The 20,271-nt window shown below is 41.4% G+C and overlaps 1 protein-coding gene across 2 annotated transcripts in view; it reads right to left on the bottom strand.

Moving 5' to 3' along the window:
• Positions 1 to 994: 994 nt before the first annotated feature.
• Positions 995 to 20,271, bottom strand: part of tox3 (TOX high mobility group box family member 3) — a 41,275-nt gene continuing 21,998 nt past the window's right edge. The window contains exons 2-8 of one of the 2 annotated variants that reach the window (XM_034874988.1): positions 18,923 to 18,988; positions 10,790 to 11,041; positions 4,268 to 4,531; positions 3,945 to 4,175; positions 3,682 to 3,762; positions 2,896 to 3,486; positions 995 to 2,757 (exon numbers count right to left, since the gene is read on the bottom strand). In XM_034874988.1, the coding sequence (XP_034730879.1) occupies positions 2,587 to 2,757; positions 2,896 to 3,486; positions 3,682 to 3,762; positions 3,945 to 4,175; positions 4,268 to 4,531; positions 10,790 to 11,041; positions 18,923 to 18,988 (1,656 nt within the window). In that variant the 3' untranslated portion in view covers positions 995 to 2,586. The other variant, XM_034874996.1, reaches the window with a different exon arrangement.

Raw genomic sequence — 20,271 nt, 5'->3', positions numbered from 1 at the left:
TGTGTTTTTAAAGCATGTGTTTGGTATCCATGGACACCCTCTCTCACATTCTCCTCTTCTCCCCCTGTGTTGAGATTCAGGTCATGCACGGCACTTGCTGTTTTTAATTTTCATTTCATCATAAGCACTTTAAGACTGTTGCCAGTGCTTATTTGCAGTTTTCCAGCAGACCTCTTCACTCGGGGCTTCTGACAGGACAGATGCTGCAATTAATCACGGCAGAGAAATGGGCATCGTTTACATATTGAGCTGAGGAGCCAATCACCGCAGCAGCAGCGACGGCAGAACCTCAGCCCAAATTACAAATGCTTTCCTAAAACTAACTAATTGAAAACAAACCAAAATTTGAAAATTCTATCAAGCTGCTATCACAGAAGCACAGGAGAAGATTCTGTCTCCTAATTTGTAACCAACAATAACCCATGTTTAAAATGTCTCAGCTGCCTTTGGATTAAAAAGGCCCTTCTCTGGGCCAGTGGATTCACAGCCTATTGTGAAGATATGATAATTATTGTTTGCCTGCCTTCCCTCCCCCGCTCCCCATTATATTCAAGGGAGCTCAGCAAACCCCCGGGGATGTCTTGGAAATGAAGCGATTTTGAAGGGAGTAAGAAAGAGGCAGAATCCAATGCACTGGTGTGTGAGAAGGGGACTGTTATTGAGACAAGGACCAGTTACATGCTGACCTTGTCCAGTATCAACACTGTTTTTACACACAGTTACAATGGACTTCCGTTCAAATCACTGAGAAACAGCACACACTATACTAATGCCAACATGAATGCTCATATATCCCTGCTAGTATTTTTTTTCATCATAGAATTTTTTCATAGAAAACATAAAAATGTATTTGTATTATCTCATAAAGAACTGAGTGCTATGGATATCTATCAATTTTATTTGTTTTCAATAGCTAACAAGGAGGCGTGAAGAAATATCTCATAGAAATTATGGCTAATAAAGCTTTTGAAACAAACCGATTCCTCCAAATAAATATTTGTGATTGATAGTTTAATTCTGAACAGAGACACAAAGAAATATATAATACTTCATACAAAATTATGGCTACTATCATATTAGTGATGGAATGTCTCTGGATTCGTCTTCATGGCCGAGCAAAAACTCAAAACATTGAATTACTTTTCCTATTGGGAGCTGAAAACAACCTTCTAAGAACTCCATAGCAATATGCATTTATTCTATTGACAGTTTTCAAAAGCATTTGGTCTGTAAGCAAAATACAAACAAAATAAACCGCTGCCATTGTAACTCATAAAAAAGTATAAAAGAGCAGAAATGCACTATTTGATATACTATGTGATATAGCAATCCACAGGTCGTTTAACAATGTTTTAATTAAAGCCTCACATATTAAAACTTTACAACGGGTGATATGAAAAATGTACAACATTTTCTTTTTTTTCCCCCAGGGACTTCTGTACAACTGGCAAAAATACCTCCGATGCCTTTTCAGTTGGCTTTGGCAGTGCAAACAACGGTCTCTGCTAGTTTTCCTTTTTTTTAAACAATGACGTATCAAGGAGCAGAGTAAAAATACATCAATCCCTAAACCGTCTGCCTTGACCCGATCATTTGTATTAACCATAAAATATCCCCTTTATTACACAAAATAAAAACATAATTTAATTGTTAAAGATCTGAAGTAAAAACAAATAGATTAAAGAAGATTTTTTTGGGTGGGGGGGGCAGGGAAGTGCCAGTTACACGCTTTTGGATATATCATCTGGAGGGTAGATTACTGGATACAGGAGGTCTTGTCTCTTCCCACTCCACAAAACATGTACAGCAGATTACAGCTACAGTTTGATGACGTGATGAAATAAATGATTTATGGCAGTTTCTCTCTCAGTCTGTGCAGTCATTCATCTAGAGATCTGTGTCCCTAGACTTCGTATTTTCACTTCTCCTTATTCTTAAAGACATTGTCTGCGACATGTGTTCAAATATCGCTGGGCCTCTGATGTGTGAGGATTTGATCAAACATTTCCTCCACGCCATTGTTGAACAGTTTCATTTGCGAGAGTGATGGGTGAAAGAGAAAGGTTGAAGTAAAGAAAGTCTCGCTATATACTGGCCAATGTGGGAACAAAGACTGAGTGGGGGGGTTACTGGTTTCCAGCAAGGATTCTATGAGTCATTCAGTCCAGGCAAGAGCTGATAGAAATCCTTTTGTTGAAACACTTTCAAAAATGTCCTTTTTGCTGCACTGAACTGACAACTCTGGCCTCATAAATAAAGCTTTATTGTTAAATAAAACATTGAAAGACAAAAGTCTTTCAACATATAGTGTGCCCAGTCAGTTTAAATTGACAACTGAAAGACCTCACAAACAAACAAATAAACAATCACAGGCTTCTATCATAGCTCAGCCTATTTTATAGACAAAAACCCAGTTAACATGTTCACCCCCTGTACACGCGTGTGCATATCCGTCTATAACAATGGACAAAGTTCTTTGTATAACATTCTAAGTCTTACACACTTCTTAAGTGCAACTTTGAAAAAGCAACGTGGAATGATGCTTTTATTCTATTCCTGTTCTTTGACGTAGGATTTCCATTTGGCTCAGTAAATGCTGACTTGGGACAGGACCTGGGCGTGGGCCTGGATTTGGGAGGGGTGTGGTTGCTGCTGTGGAGCCGGCTGGGGGCTGCCGAGCGATGCTGAGCCTCCCACTGAATGGGGTGTACCGGGAGAGTGTTGGGGTGGGGAACACTGGGACTGGTGCTGCTGCTGTTGCTGTTGTTGGAGATGTTGAATCTGCTGCTGATGGAGCTGATGTTGCATCTGCATGTGCTGAAGCTGCATCTGCTGTTGCTGTTGCTGCTGTTGCTGTTGTTGCTGCTGCTGCTGCTGTTGCTGCTGTTGCTGCTGCTGCTGTTGCTGCTGTTGCTGCTGCTGATGTTGGTGTTGGTGTTGGTGTTGGTGTTGGTGTTGCTGCTGTTGCATGTGGTGCTGCTGCAGCTGTTGCTGGAGGTGGTGTTGGAAATGCTGATGCTGCATCTGCTGCTGGATCTGCTGGTGATGCAGCTGCTGCTGCTGCATCTGATGGTGCTGGAGGTGCTGCTGCATCTGCTGCTGCTGCTGGAGCTGCTGCATCGCATGCTGTTGCACCGGTTGCATCGGCGGGCTCATCTGAGACACCGCTGTGGACTGGGCCCCGGCCACCATGCCCCCTCCGGCGCCCATCTGGCCGAGCAGCTGCGGTGGCATCCCGGAGGACATGTTCTGATGGGAGACTGTAACCGAGGTCACTATCTGATTGCCCCCTAGTCTCATCTGCAGAGGTTTTGGGGCAATGGCCCGTGGCAGGGCTTGTTGCAGCGCCTGGGAAGCGGATGACATGGACATGGAGGGGTGCTGGTTGAGGGGGGAAGGCAGCACCAGGCCGGGGGACAGGCTGGTGGAGGCCAGGGTCTGCTGTACTGAGCGGATAGTCTGAGCCTCAGCTGATTCTGCTGCAGCCTGGATGGAGAAAAATATCCAAAGTTGATAAGCCACGGTTTTCCCCTCTGAAGAATACCATTTAATCTATCTAGTGGTTTAGTGTAAAGTTTTGCTTCGGTTGTTTTTGGCTTTACAAAAGAGTTTCTCTACAACAAGAAACTTTTCTGTCAAAGTCACACATTTTTCAGGTGGAAGGAAGGAACAGTTTCTCACCTTGGAAACCAGACTAGCACGGTATGCGGCGAGGGCTTTTAAATATTCTTTCTTGGCAGCTTCTGTTTTGCTTTTGTAAACCTGTGATGACACAAAGGTATGTGTGAATGGGCAAATAAAGCTTCTTACTAATTAGAGATATTTCCTGTTACAATACAGAGTATATTACATAGATTACATACTGTATATTCATTTGTTTTCTGCATTAATATGGATATCTGATGATGTAACAGTTTACTAGACCAGTCTGAACTTTGTAGTACCTGCTTCTGCTCCTCTCCCAGACCGTCCCACATCGAGGCCACAATTTTGGACACCTCTCCAAATGTGGCGTTGGGATTCTGACCCTTGATAGCGGCCTGGGTGTCTCTGAAGAACAGGGCATACGCCGACACTGGCTTCTGAGGCTCATTGGGATCCTTCTTCTTTTTCTTCTTAGGAGTCTTGGGCTTCTTTGCGGGATCTATGGGGGCTGGTCGCTTCTCCCCAATGACCTACAATAATTGAGATAAACAAATTTAAAAAAATGCATTTAACACCAGCAGGCTAATTTCCTGTGATCCAAAACATTTCTAACTTGGCTCACCCTGTTGCTTTCGTCCTGGTCGTCTTCGTTGATGGAGCTGGAGGGAGACGGCGTGGCGGACTTGCTGGCAGGCGGTGATGGGGAAGTATGGGTGATGTTGGGTCCTGCCATGTTTAGGCTCAGCTGTGCGTTGAGTTGGGATTGGTTGATGGTGGTTAGCTGATTCCGTGATAACATCCCGTTGGGGCTGTTCATGTTGATGATGGATTTCATCACCATGGCTGGATTGGGCAGGTACTGGCGAAGATGGCCTGCTCCAACATTCTGTAAAGGAATTGACACAAAAGGAAAGGGACCTTGTTAAGAAAATGATGAACAAATGTAAACTTGATCCCTTTCCCTCTGGTTTAACACTGGCTGTGAGGTTCTGGCTATATAAACTCGCACCTCATTTCTCCAGCTCAAAGTTATCTCTGTACTCACTATGACGCCTTACTGCCCAGCGCACAAAGCTCATAAAGCTGTATCTCTGTACACAGAGGAAAACGGGTCACTGGATTCTGCGGATTGTTATGTTGGCAGATCACATGTCACTGTGTCCTGGGTCTTAAATGTCTCTATTACAGGCCATGATAAATTATCTTGACACCCAAGGAGCTAACTTTATAAGCCAGTAATAGATGGCTACACAGCTCAGTTGATTCATATTAAAACTCTATTGTATGGAGATCTGTGACACAGCTTTTGACTGCCCGGTCCCTGGAGGGGAACTGTGGATTCTGTTCTCCGGCGCTGTGGTACATAACTTCAAATGCCACAATTAAAAGACTGTTCGAGTCGCGGTTTGTCTGCATGCACCTACATGTCAGTTTAGGTTGAGGGGGCCACAAGCCTATATGCTTTGATGTAATGTTACTTTTAAGGTTATAACTCTGTAAAAAGGCACCTTTCATAGATCATGTTTGACTGCCAGAGTGGAAAAGAAATACTTCTATGTAACCAACTCCATAAATTAACTGGCTGAAGGTATGAAGCTTAAGGGTTTTGGACAGCTCCACTTATGTCTTCCATCCAGGGTACAATGTAATAACATTTTCAAAATCGCTTTCACTTTTTTCCAGGTAAAAAAATGTGGTTCTTTAAAGAGTCTTGGAGAAGGTGATCGCAACAAATTTTTGCATTGATTGTGGTGAGGATGAAATTACAAGGACTACCAGCTCCCTAAAGGGAAGACTGATCAGAGAGACAGCAGAGCTGACTTAAAACATTGGAAAGGATGTGAACACAACAAAAAAGGTGATTTGTTCTCCCTAGGTACATCCATCGGGTATTCAGCAGCACAAACTCAATCTCTCCCACCATCAACAAATCAAAAACCCACACACCTGACTTTATTGAAAGAACCTTATGAATACCCGTCTTAAAAAACAATATTAGTACACTATTTCAGACAGAAACGTATTGGATCTAAAATCCATTTCTTTCTCATATGCCATGTCTACTGCTTATCATAAATACAATCTATGAAGGTAGAGCAGATTTATATGTACATGTGCGAGGAAGGTTCTACAAAAGGTGAGGCGAAGTTGGAGGAGAAATTGAAAACATATTGTTGTGATGCTTCAAATATGGAAGCTTTTAGTTTTCTTGTGAGTAAAAGCTGCAATAAACAAGCCTGTGACCAAATGACCGTGATTTACATATCTGCAACCCGCCATGTTCCAAGTGCTATTGTCATCTTCATTACTGAGAGCATGATGGCTCGCAGTTTGCTCTCTGCGAACATCGAAGACGCACACACTGAGATCATTAGCCCTGGCCATCTGTATAATAACACTTTTCCCCAATCCCAATGATGTAGTTTTGACTTAGAGCAATGGTACAGTCTGCCATTTGTAAGGAAAATGGTGCTTTCTTCTGATTGGCCTTTGGATGTTGTGCATTTATTAAAACAAAATATGTACTAATGACTGCAGTTAAACACTTAATTATATCACATTTAACAGCCTACTTAATATCATATTTTATCATAGACTACAGCAATAAATGAAGTTGCAGCAATTGTGTTTGTCACTTTATGAAACAAAAGAACGATGACAATTACATCAGTGAAATGCCGGAATGAGCACACCTGATTTGAATGACAACAAAACAGCTAATAACACAGGGAAAGAAATCATCTTAAGTAACAGTTGCCTTGATTGTGAATATGAATCTGGTACTAGGATGTTTATTTATGTCCCTCTACCTCCTCATTTGCATTTTGATTGCAGTATTGTCAGCAGTCACAGCAGACATCTAACTGGATATTTTGATAGTCATCGTAAATCTGCAAATAAGTCCTTATCTTGAGTACACAGTGGCCAGATGTGCCTTAGCCAGGTCTGTGTGTGTGTGTGTGTGTGTGTGTGTGTGTGTGTGGGTGCAAACACTAACTAGCTGAGATCTACTCCCTAATCAATAAAGGCTTTTTTATGTAAATTCATTCAGTAATATTCCCCAACGAGTTGCTTTTAATGTGAAATCTGAAATAACTGGCAACAACACAATGCTGTCAACAATATGCTCCAAGAAGAAGAAAAATAGCTTGTTTTGTACATTATTGTTGGCCTCATCCACACTCCACACAGCAAACACTCCACACAGAGCCACATAAAGCGTTCGAGAAACTAGCAGATAAGAAAAACACTATTGACAATGTGTGAAACCCATTTCACAATAAACATAGGCCAATACAGAGCAGCTGGACACAAAATGCAACATTATGCATTCACCAAGTGATAAACAATCTCAACACTGATGTCAAGGAAAGCAGGCTCCAGTCTGTTCTTTAAGATATTGGAAATCAGAATTTAGGGAGAATTTATGAACAGTGGCACCATGTACTGAGCTGTAACAGGCTGAAAAGAATGTTAACAAGTTCAATTTCCATTCAATCAATGCCAGAGCTCTTGGAAATGTTCCATGGCAGGAGAGGGGTAAAATCATCTATATGGTAATTATAAGGATGAATCCCCCAGTAACTTTCGCCAGCATGAAAGGTCAGTCCTATTAAAGATAGTTTATCAGTGCTCTGCACATATTCCTTTACTCGCCTTCTAAACGGGTACATCATTTTATTTTTTTCCTCCATTTTCAGCAACCTGCTGAAGTCTGTGCTTAAGCCAAATGAGAAAAATGGAATTTTGAATGCCGGTAAAGGCTATAATAGCATGAAGATAAATTGTTTTTCTTTCTCCTTCCCTGTCTCAGTCAAATACACTTCTCTCTCTCCCTCTCTCGTTCTATGCTGTGCAAACTCAGTCCATCTATCTCCCCAACCTCTAACCCCCACTTAAAAACAAATCTCTCTCTCTCTCTCCCTCACAGGGCCAGTAGGTTCCCTCCCCTTGGTCTGGTACAGCCACTGACCCATACCCTTTTCCAACATTTCTCCTGATGCATTATGGGTATTTAAAACTTGTCAAACATGACATCATTTCATTTTGAGAGCTGCCTGAGAAAAGTAAATTACAGAATCAATCATGCAGAAGGTCAAGCTGAGACTTCATTACAAGTATTGCATGCCTGCATGAATATCTTTCATTTCTGACTGACCCAATATGTCACAATAGCGGTCTGTCGAGGGAGAAAAGAAAAAGGCACGGAGCAAGAGATATAAAAAAATCCACTCTCTTAAATTGATGTACAACTCATGTCAGTGCTTCTTGGCTTGGAAGGAAGATAAGAGGGAAGTGTAGAAAAACATGCTTTCTGCAACACTGCCCACATTTTCCATTTTGATTCGGGATCTAGTGGCTTTTGACCAGTCAAAACACAGGGTGTTATACTTACTGGCAATCTACACTGTATCAAGGCATTTCAAATTATGAACAACAAACTGCAAATCTCTTTTTCAGCCTCACTTTCATCTAGCATGTGGTCCAAGCACACTATCTTGTGTTTGACATTAGCATATCTTTGCTGCTGTAAAGCTAATGACATGTGAAACAGCTAAATGGTAATGCAAAAAATATAACGCATCACCACACAGTGGTAAATGTAATAAGACAACAGGACTCAAATCTCCTAAATATTGATTTTAAAATCTAATACAACTGGTTGACTACTGTAGGTTTCGATTCCAATCGTCGAGGACATTTCAGTACATACATGCCTACATGTGTCGAGGAAAAGTGTGGTGAAGGCACCAGGTGTCTTTTAAAATAGTACCCAGAAACCCTTGCTGTGCAGCGGGGAGAAAATTAAGAAGAAATTGCGAATAAAGTAATACTGGCAGCTCTACTCCAGTACTATTTGGCACTATTGAGATTCAATCACAAATCAGTAGGACACATGCTGGGAGACAAAAATGAGAGTCAGAAGCTTGTTAGGAGAGCAGATTAAATAAATAATGACTTCAGATTCAGGGCTTGCCAGGCACATTGCAGCTGAGAAAATGTATTTCTCTTTGTAGAAGCTCGGCAGCTGTGGCCAATTTGCAAGACATACGCTGAACATTATCGGGAGAGGAATTAGCAGAACACTTGGAAACGCAATGACATGGAAGAAGCTTTTGAAAATAGCCAAGGTATTTTCACTGGCTGGGTATCTCATTAAGTTGTGATAAGAGACATGCTTCCACACACTAAATAGTCTCCACCAGTAAGTTTGTATAAAGAAGGAAAACCAAGACAAGTGTTGGGGAAATATGAGCATGGCGGCTTGATGAAAAATGTAATTGCAATAGTGCACGGTTTATTTGTTTGCCCCTGCAGCCATAACAAATAACACAGAATGTAATCATGTATATAAGGTTGTCATTCCTTTATCAGTGTTCTGACAAAATGACAAAACACCCCTCTTAGGGACTTCGTAAATCATTGTCTCTGTATATAGAATGCACTGCAATCAGCGCTGTTACTTATCTCATTTAAAAGTTGCACACTCTTTTAAAGGCAAAGATAACACCTTAGATGAATAGAATTTCTATAGGCATTGTCATAAGACTTTTGGGGATCAATCCCATTTACAGGAAAAAAAGAAGGGCCACCACAAGCCTTGTGTTGTGGCGACTGATAACAAGTGAGTAGTGTGCTGCCGACAAAGCCACAAGGCAAGGAGCAGAAACCCACATTCTCCTCTCAGTTTTTAATAGAGTCGACGCACAATCAGAGACATGAGCCATGCAAATGGTGTTAAAGAGGAATAATGTTTGAGAATCAAATCTAATCCTCCAGCAAGTCGTGAGAACAGCCAGGAATGTAATTGTGTCAAGGTTCCGTTTCTTCCAGATGTAGAAAGCTTAACTGACCATGAAATGAAAATTCTTTAGGAAAAAGCCTTCTGGGGCTCGCTTACTGTATGCGGCCGAGATATTTTAAAAGCCGCAATTATTTTACATGCCAGAAGCATGGAAGCAGGAAAAAGAGCTGTAAAATGTTAGAGTCGCCTTTCAATATGTAAAGTAAATAAATAACTTGAATAGTGTGATTCAACAAATATGTTGTAGCGAGAGAGGGGGGTCTCATCATGGCGTCTCTTCTCAATATAATGTGTGTTGTGGCTCACAAAGCAAATTCAGCATCAACACCATCATCTCTCCGCTCATGCCTTTGTCCTTTCATTTCTTTTCATCTAAATGAATCTTCCATTTTTGTGATAGGTCTGTAAGACAACTAGTCAGCCGGTGATATTTTCCTCCTCAAGGCCTCTATGATCGTGGCATTTAAAAATGCCTTTCAACCTCAAGACAAAAAGCTCACAATCTATAGCACATATCAGCATCAACATAAAGAGAGTGGTTATTTTCATCTACAGTTCCATGTTTGACCATCCATTTCAGAGGAAAGGAGGATTAAGCTGAAAGTAGGTTCATGAAGTCCTTTCTTTGAGGATCATTTTCCCCAACACAAAGACAAATCTGATCCTTAACTCCAAACAAAGCATGTGTCTTTTCTGAAGACCTCTTGTGACATTGGACAGAAAGCATGCATCAACATTTACAAAACAATAAAAGCTTCTGGAAGCAACATGAATTAAATATGAGCATGTGAAACTGTGGCACTTTGGGGTCCCATTTTCACTGTCCTTCTGGGACTACATGTGCTTTGTGCTTTAACACCTGTGATCTGTCTACATCTGCTCACCTTACAGAGGGGGATCTTCCACACTCTGTCTGCGTTTAAAAAACAAATCTTCACAGTAAGTAACATAATATCATGACATTTACTCAATGTGATCATATACCTCCTGTGTTGTAAACAAGGCCAGATGCTGTGCCAGATGTACTGACAACAGGAGGCGTAGGGGAACTGTGAAGGTGACATTATTGTTTAGTAAAAGGGCTCATTTAAGGACTGGATGCTTGTGATAGCAGCAGTGTCCAGTAGTGTAAACTAAATCATATCGTATATCATATGTTAAGTTTGGGTACACCATTAAAAAAACACATCTGGAGCTGCAGCTACAAGTATGACACATACTGGAGCAGCGCTATTGCAGTATCTTGTGTGTTGACAGATGAGGATACCATTGCTCCAGTCGCAGAAAATGAATAGCCTTCTTGATGTACTAGTGGTGTATATGCATAGCAGTGCTCACCCCCGGTTGGCCGTTGTTGACAGACACTCTTTCCTGGTCCATCATGTTGCGTGAGATGGTAATAGAGGGCAGATCCAGGCTCTGTGGGGGGAACTGAGGGATTAAGAGACCCCTGTGAGGAACTGGTGGCTCCGGCATTGCTGGGAAAGGTGAGTCCACTTCCGATAGACCCAGACCAGACTCCGTCTCAGGTGGAGGTGTAATGGGAGGAATCTCAAACTCCTCATCTCCCAAGCTGGGTGTATGAAAAGTCTGCAAGGAAGAGTAAAATCATGAAAATCCAGCAACACTAAACAGCCGACAAGCATTCACTGAGGTGGGCCTTATCTAACATGCCGGAAGGAAACCTTCAGGGATTATATAAGACAACTTTGTTTAAGAGAGGGAGTGTTTTATTTAAGTGGTAATACACTTGTCTGTAAGTGCACTAAGATGTAACATTTCCTAAACCTATTTAAGTCCAATTTAAAAAAAAAAAAAGGAAAAAGGCGAGTAAGAAGGAAGACGTCAAAACCAAAAATATCAAGCAGCAATCATGGGAGAGAGAGGATACATGATAAAAGCCCTTAATCTTAGGGATGGAAGATGTTGGGTTGAAGAGCAGTGAAAACACACGTCACAGGGAGATGGGTTTAAAAATATTTTCAAAGATTATTACGCTTGGCCAGAAGTTTTTTCTTTTTGTCCCTCTTGCCTGCCCCCTTAAATCTGCTCATCAAACAGCCTAATCCTTCTGGATTTTGCATTAAAGCTTTTGGACACACTTAATTTGCTTATGTGCCTTCTTGGAGATGGGACTGTTCACCTACTTGGGTCTTGTTTTAATCGGAGTATTGCATGAAGCTACTTACTGGGAAGCCAGTTTATTCATATCCTCACAATGACCACACTGCAGGTCCAGATACATGCGGCTGAACACAGGGCCAAACCGCATGCTATCTAGCCGCTAACGTGATTTTAACTACTTGCCCTTGGCACACTGCTTGCATCAAGAAGCTTCTAGGAAACCCAAAAAACTATGTGTTTCTGCTTGGTCCCAAACACTACTTTCTTGGCCTTGGGTCACTTTTACATTTTACATTTACGATTTAAGATCTGCCTCCAGTGATCTCATCAACTATTTGAAATATGCCATGAAATCCTGGCATGAAAATAATAGGCATAGAAGCCAACAAACGGGAGTAAACGGGCATTTATACCAATTCGAACTGGCACTCGATTAGTCTCCCGCATGCCAATTTCACCTTTTCACACACCTGCATTTAATTTCCAGTGGGTTCGGGAGTCGTGGAGATGATTATGTCTCTCTTTCTGAGATAAGCCCTGCTTCTTTGAAAGGGGAGCTGGTTTTTCTCACACTTTGTTGGCTCACTCTTAACAAAATGTGAAAACATTAGAGCATTTAGGCACATGTAAAGTATGATTGCATGGCTTGTCCTGTAGTAATCAAACTCCCACCCGAATAAAAGTGAAGCTCTACTAACCTCAAACCTATAAACGTGATATTCAGAGTTGCAAGAACTGCCAGCAGAGCTCACTATGGTCAACAACAAGGCTAACCTGGCATCTCCTCTCTGTCTTCCTCCGCGCTGTCTTTCTGTCTCCAGCAGAGGATAGAATAACAGAAGGGAGACAACGGAGGGAATATGCCAACACAGCCCTTGATTAGGAAGAATTAATGTTCCCCTTGCTTGCTTTAGCACACAGACACTTGAAACTAATTCATTGCCTGCTCAGGGCAGCTGTCTTGACAAGCCCTGATGAATTCCAGTGGCAGAGGCAGCAAATAGAGTTTTCATTCCTTCCGTTTCTTTTGCTCTTCCTGCTCCCTACCACTGTTTCACTTTTCAGTGCTCGTTTCACGGCTAGAGAATCAGTTCTCTTTTCAAAAGGAGCTATGGTCATATTCATCACAGCCCTAGCCTGTGGCATGCAAAGTGCAGAATAAATCTTGTGCACCTTCAGTAGGAACCATTTACTCTGAGTCCTCTGCTGTCATATTATGCTTCAGTCCACTCAAAAACCTCCCGAACTTGGGCACCATGAAAATCCAACCGCAGAGTGTTTAAAAAAAATATTAAATAAAATTGTCATGAGTCATGAACAAAAAGTTCCACTAGCACATAAAAAGGATCAGAGATCGTTCATCATCGCGGATCATCATCATTCATTCATCTTTTTCAACGTCACCAGTGGAGTAGGGGCAACCTCCACACCAGCCGTAAGATCTATGGTCCAAGTGTCGCCTGTATCATATCATGTAGCAATCTAAAAAAAACTATTATAATTTATCTGACTTAAACGGTATCAGCTCTGTCTTGGGTCTTACTTGTCCAGTACATTTTGACCGCATTTATCCACGTAAGCCCTTGCAGGAATGCTTTTGAGGAGGGAAACGTATTGCTTACATTTTTTTGCTCTTGCTCTACTATGGACACTATTTGTCAGTAAGTAGGTTTCCTGTGGCGTTACACCTTGTAAGGTAAATCAGAGCAGAAATAAATAGGCCACTGGATCCTATAGGCTGCTGCATTGTGGCCTAAATTACAGAGCCAACCTAGAGATTTGAGATGTCAAAGAAGAAGGTTGGCTAACAGAGCTCCACTTTAGTAGGAAAGCACCACAAGCATGACTGTGACCTTTAAGCAAAACACAGACATGTACTTGAAGGAGAGGAATGCTGTTGTTTAGTGTCTGCCAAACAGAATGTAGAGCAGTGGAGAACAGAAAAAGAAAATACTGTGGGGTAAGGGAGCTAGAGCAAGATCGGTATCAAAGACTGAACTTGTGTGCATCGCCTCTCTTTGTTAATGATGATACAAATTTAACATCTGCACCAGGGGCACTGATGATGTTGACATGGCGTTTGTGTCTCATTTGGGGGGGCATGGAAGATGTCAGCTGTCTGCGAAGAAAAGGCCCTCTCCCCAGAGAAGAGGAGCCAGATTTTACTGGAACCCACAGAGTGTTACAGTGTTGCACACTGTCTAGTGTCATTTCACATAAAGCCAGTCTAATTCTGCACCAGGAGCAGCTTAGGGGGCTCTGATCGGAGATTAAGAGATGCACAATCCACTTTCTTCGCATCACCAGCCTGATTATCCATTTAAATTGTCCTGAAAGGCTAAGCAGAGCCAAGTGCCAAGCTAGATGCTGGCTTGGGATGTGCAGGCATGTACATGTTAAAGGGTGGGCAAGGGACAGTACAACAGAGACAAGTAGTGTGTGTGTGTGTTTGTCTTTCCATTGGCAGCCACAGGATCCAGTGGTAAGATGGCAGGGCAGGGCTTGTAACAGAGAGGCCTAATGTACCCTGCATGAGCACCATGAGCAGGTGTGTGTGAAATCACTAGTCCTCAGTGGTAAACATGGACCAAACTCTACTGTTCTGCAAATTATAACATTTTCTGCCTAAAAATTCATATAATATAATCACAGCTAATGCTTTGTAATGATCAGAATTACTATATTATGTACAGCGGTAGATATAGTACCGTAAATTCACAGTAAAATATGACCAAATACTGGGACAAAATTATGCAAAAATCTAAACCTAAACGTCTACAGCCATACTAGCGGCTCTTTGCACAGCAGTGATTTGAGCTAAATGCTGCTGTTGGCATGCTAACCTGCTCACAATGACAGCATGCTAACATATGCTAATTGAATACACTAAAAAAACTAAATGCAAAGTATAGCTTAAGGAGAATACTGTTAATTCTGGCTGTAGTTAGTCATTAACCAAAGTTAAAATTTGGACCTAATAGTGCTAGGTGAAAAGTCAGAGGTTTTTAGGATTCATCCTGAGGGGGGCAGGAACACCTGTATAATCTATTTAATAGTTAGATAATAGAGACATTTCACTTAAGTCATCAAATGTTATACTCATGGGGGCGGTAGAAGAAACGAGTTGGGGGGTCACTAATGTCATACACATCTCCTGGGGACCATGACAACATCGGTACAACATTTTCTGCCAAGCCATCTGTCAAATGTTGACATTTTTCAAGTGATAAGTGAAAACGTATCAGTTATATCACCTGTAAAAGATCTTGGAGGCACTGGATGAAAAGTAGTCCTGCACAATTCGGGGAAAAATAAGAATTGTGATTTTTTAGCCTAGAATTGATAGCACGGTTCTCGTTCACGATTTGTTTTCTCACAGGGTGTAATGTTGATCGCACACATGAACCACAACAAAACAAAACAAATTGGCAGTACCCAATATCAATTTTTTTTGGCACCTATAGCACATTGTGCATCGCCTCAAGCCTGTAAACATAGAGGCTTCAATGAAGAGAAGATGGAGCATTGCAGGGAGTGGGAGAAAATAATAATAATGTAAAATTAAATCTAAATCAAAGGTATTTCAAAATTAAATCGCAAACCAGGGTGAATCGAGATTACGCTTTTATTAGGATTTATCGTGCAGTCAGGGAAGATACCAAAGTCCTCTAGGGGAATCCATCCTTTCATTATCAAGACATGTCACTAAAAATTAAATAGGTGAACCTCATGCAGTGCCAGAAGAAAAGTCAGGTGATCGCCAAAGTTAGAATGCCTTATCCTCCGGGGAACATTATACTTTACAATATGAGATCTTTTCGCCTGGACCATTGAGGACCGAGCAACATTGTCATCCCTTTAGCTCTGCTATTAGCATGGCTAAAAGTGGCCGTGGTAATTCTATCTAACAAATTAAACACAAAAACAAGGCTTACAACAACAGAAACCGGCAGGGAGGTGAATTGTCCCTCCCAATATTTTGTCCTCGTGCTGTCAGGGCGCTCTTTTAATATCAGGACAAAAAGCAAGAGAAAGCTTTTCGGGCAATATTCCCAGCCCTTCAATAACCGTAGTAATGCAATTCACAGATGCAATAACCAAGACTTGTTAAAGGCAGCAGCATGCAATTACTGCATATAATAGGCCTCAGAATCAATAGAGACAGGATCACGGATCCAGTTTCAAATATCTAGACAGGCAGAGTGCAGCTACTCAAATGACAACATCAACCATGGCACCCCTAATCAACATTATTTCTAATTTGGATCATTTGTAGTCCATTTCTACATATTTATAGTTCATTACATGTCTCTAATTTGATTAGGAAAGTAAAGTGATACATCTGAGTGGAACACAATCTCAGTGTACAGTATCCTTTTCCCTGAGCGAAGCAGTCAAGCTTTCTCTGCTAGGATGTATGCTTTACCAGGCACACCAAGGTCATCTTATCTCATCCTCTAAGTGCATAAGGTAAATGATACACCAGCCAACTAAACAGCAAATACAGGTCTAGTGTTCGAATGCAGAAGCATAGTGCCTTGAGGACAATACATACTGTTATTTTACTTATAGTATGTAGAGTATGTGTTGTGCAGACTAATAGTAACTGGACGTTTTTTAGCTTCAAAGGAATTTGCATTAATGCTTAAAGCACAAAAATGTGTAATGTTTAACACAATTTATTCTTCTTACTTTTGAAGAAATAAATTAGACATCCTTCCTTGTATAAAAGAAAAGTATAATTCATTAGCAATAAAGCACGTAGCAGCTACAAACACTCATTTGGCCTGGTACTGATATGTACTGGCTTATGGTAGCTAATGTTAGCTAATCTTAGCAAACTTTAAATAGGTGTTGAGGGTCAGTTCACTGACTTTGTGACTCTACTTGTGTTACTGTTACACTGTGATTTAACATTTACCATTATCCCAAAAGTGTCATTTGTGGCAATGAGAGTTGTTAACAAAAGTTCCATAGTCTCACTAAATGATAGGTGAAGGAATTTGACACTTGAATTGCAATTTATTTATGTAAAACAACAGGTGGAAAACATAAGGGCAGCCGAGCTATTGACTGTTGTTTAAGCAGTCATATTCCCCAAGATTGAAGTTAAGCAATGATGCTAACTTATACTGTGTTTCCACTGCATGGTATGCTCTGCTCTACTCAATTCAACTCACCCCTTAATCGTTTTTCATCGTCATTTTCAGTACTTTTTTAGTACCACTTTCTTTAGCTGATCCTATACTAGAACGTAGAGTTGAAACACTGCAGTGCACTGATTGGTCAGAGATAATCATCACTAATGTAACACGGGACATCATGCACAAACTTGTAATTTTTACATGGCCAACCTACTGGTAAAAGCGAGCGCAACCTTTTTTATTTACTCGCCCCAGATTGTGAAAAGTGCAGCCCCCCAAGACTACGCTGTACAATTGGCAAAGTGCAGCTGTTTCTCTGTTTTGTTGCTAATGAAAGGATTCAGCGATTGTCACGTTGAAGATGATGCACGGCGGTGCTTTGGCAATCAGCTGAGAACAAACCTACAGACTAAACACTTGTGCACAAGTGAAATAAACAACTTAAAGCTAATGACAATCTTCCCACACCTCATTTGAGAAAGAGGTGTAGCTATGCACACAAGGAGTGGATGTTAACTAAAATGCACAGAGGGTGCATGTTTTTATGCAAGAGCCCTCTGGTTTGATTTAGAAACAATAGCTTACCAAATGTGATGGCATTAATTTAGCCTGCTGTCATCATAGAGACCTCATAATGGCCACTTTCTTTTCCACTATACCCTCAGCCCGAGACAGACACGTTAGGTGTATAGCATTCCAGTGGAGATAGTGTGAAACCCCAAAGTGGAAGTCACATTTCTCCTAATTTAGCTCAGGTTGCAACAAACAATACTTTGGGTACTCCTAGAAAAGAAAACCTTATGCTTAAGACTTCTTCTTCTCTCTCGCTCTCTCTCTTAAGCACAATACCATCTGTGCCCTAACACTGGAAACAGTTGTTTCCTTTGAAGAAATGCAAATTAGCTAGGCTGTTTTTTATCAAGGAGCCACCCCCCCCAGCCCATCCCCCCCATTCACTGACTGCCACAGTGGGCCCTCACAGCTGGGGGCTTAATGCTCTCCAAGCAGTTTGTGTCAACGTGCTCCCCGCTGCAGTGGGCCTCAGCAGCCAGTGGATACAGATGATGCGCCCACTCAGCATAAATGTGGAAGGAAATTAAACTTCTTCCATAACACTCTGTGGCTTTGAGAGGCAGCCACTTTATGAACATGAGGTCACGCACTCAAAACACAACTGTCTAAGCTTGAATGTCACAGTTGCATCCCAACTGCCCAAGTGACTGTAAATGAAAACAATAAGGGTAACATTGACATCTAACTCACTATGTAGGAGCGGCGTAATGAGGCTTTGCTGTGGGTTTTGAAGCCAGATCAATTCCCCTGCTGAACTGGATGAGATTGGCCCGTTTGAACCACAGAGGATGACGGGTATTTTTGGTACACTTGTCTCTAATGACAGGGCAGCGGAGTGGGTGGAGGGGGAATAGAACGGGTAAATTTAGCACACCGTTAGGTCTACTATGGCTCAGAGAGGCGTTTATATACCTCCAGAGAAACAACTATTCCAGTCTTTCTTTTAATGCAACAGTACAGCACACAGAGTTAGTCCAGTAGCTCCGCACAGTCAGATGGTTGGTGACATTTCACTTTTTGTAAGTGACTGCAGATAGGAACTGACAGAACTATATAACCTCTTTGTGCTCCTTCATTATGTCTTTGAAATGAGGGGGAAAAAAAAAAACATCTGTTTACCTCAGCTTTATCTTACAGAGAGCGGACAAGACAGTCAGATCACAGCAGCTCTCAGGAGTTACTATGAGGCAATATAGGCTGAGCACAGCTCATCTTTCTGTAAGCTTATTGTCTTTTGGGGCTCTCAGGTTAAGCAGCATTTGAGCAGGCAGCATTTCAAGCAATAAAGTAATGCTACCTATGACAAACTTGGATAACTTCAAATTGGAATTTTACATTATGGATGTTGTAGAGGGTTTTGCAGTGTGAAACATAGCGCTTATGCTTTAGATATTGGCTTTTGCCAACTTTGGCCATCTACATTTCATTAAATAATGAATGACAAACCACAGGGAAATATTTAAACAGAGAAGTATGATAATATACATGATGACATTCATGAAAAGGCCTAACTAAATGAAAAATATATGAACTCCAATGTATTTAACTGCATTTGTATTAGAGAGTAAGTTTACATTGGTTGAATTTCCCTTGCTGAGAATTTGAGAAAAAAAAGGAAAGGTACACTCACATCACCAGCAGCGAGCAGGGCACCGTTCGCCTCCGCCATGTTCATGTAGTTGTTGTTATTCTGAAACTGCAAATGAGAACAAAAAACACAGTCAGCCTACTAGTGTCCAGATAAGATCCAGTGCAACTCGAGCTCTACTCGTTCATAATGGACACCTGTCACTCAAATAGATTGTCACACTTAGCTCTGAATGTTTACACACTGAGTTAACCCCTTTTCTCGACGTGCAGGAGCCATTATTGTGACATGACGAGAGGCATGTGAGAGGCCCAGGCCAATTTAAACCAGGGTAATGAGAATCTGGTCTGGCTATTGAGCTCATATGGGATGGCAATTAAGAATATGTTTGCATCACAAAGCCAAGTATCAAGATGCAGTGACAGGGTATCAACTTCATATACTTTAGATACTGAGGGGAAATAAGGAGGTGGAGAGTGTTTTTAAAATGGCTGGAGTACATTTTTGATTAATAGGAGGTTCGTTTTTTTTTACAATTTATCCCACCAACGTGATTTTGACATTCATCCATCTTTGTAAAGAATTGGATTTCAACATAAATGTATGTAGGATCTAAACGTGTTAATATCGGAGTTGATATCAGAGTAATAACAGAGTCACCAGTGGTGATCAAATTTAGAGTGACACACTTTAAAGACACATCAGTGTATTAGACAGTTGATAAGATATATAAACCCCGTACTTTGTTTTTCACAACATACCCCGCCCTCCCAACCCACACATAGCCTGCTGGCAAAATGGCAGCCACTTCCTTTCTTTGGAGACACAACCATGCTGACAGGTAGGAACAATGGGACATAGAATGAAGAATTATGGGCTAGCAGCTGGGCCCAGGAGCACAATGCACCTCTCTGTGAGTGAGTGCAAAACACAGCCTACACGGCACGGAGGAGAGTCACAGCGTGTTTGCGTCTTCATGAGGTTCCACTGAGAACACATTTTCAACAAAGCTCGGCAGTAATCTCTTTTGTGTGTTTATTACAAAGTCACTCTCTTAAAACATTATGAGATGAAGAACTTCAATAGGTGGAGAAAGAGAGAGAGAGAGAGAGAGAGAGAGAGAGAGAGAGAGAGAAAATGGCTTATTATTCTAGCAGAAGTCAAACAATAGTGGAAACAAATTAAGATCAGAGCAAACTGAGAAGTGCATTAGTATATTTTCAAGCCCTTTGTGTTTTTTTCCCCTTCTCCTTTTCTTCTGAGTGGTTAGTATGCGAATGTAATTACCGAAAGAACTGCTGCTAATCAACTGCGAATGGTATCCATTAATTAGTCTATGCCCTGGAGAGAGAGTGGGGAATCAGCAGCAATGTTAACAGTGTTATGCACCA

This window comes from Etheostoma cragini, chromosome 1 (assembly GCF_013103735.1).
Source record: "Etheostoma cragini isolate CJK2018 chromosome 1, CSU_Ecrag_1.0, whole genome shotgun sequence".
In the NCBI taxonomy this organism is placed as follows: Eukaryota; Metazoa; Chordata; class Actinopteri; order Perciformes; family Percidae; genus Etheostoma; species Etheostoma cragini.
The sequence above is the reverse complement of the archived record's forward strand: the minus strand, read 5'-3'. Positions and strand labels throughout refer to the sequence as shown.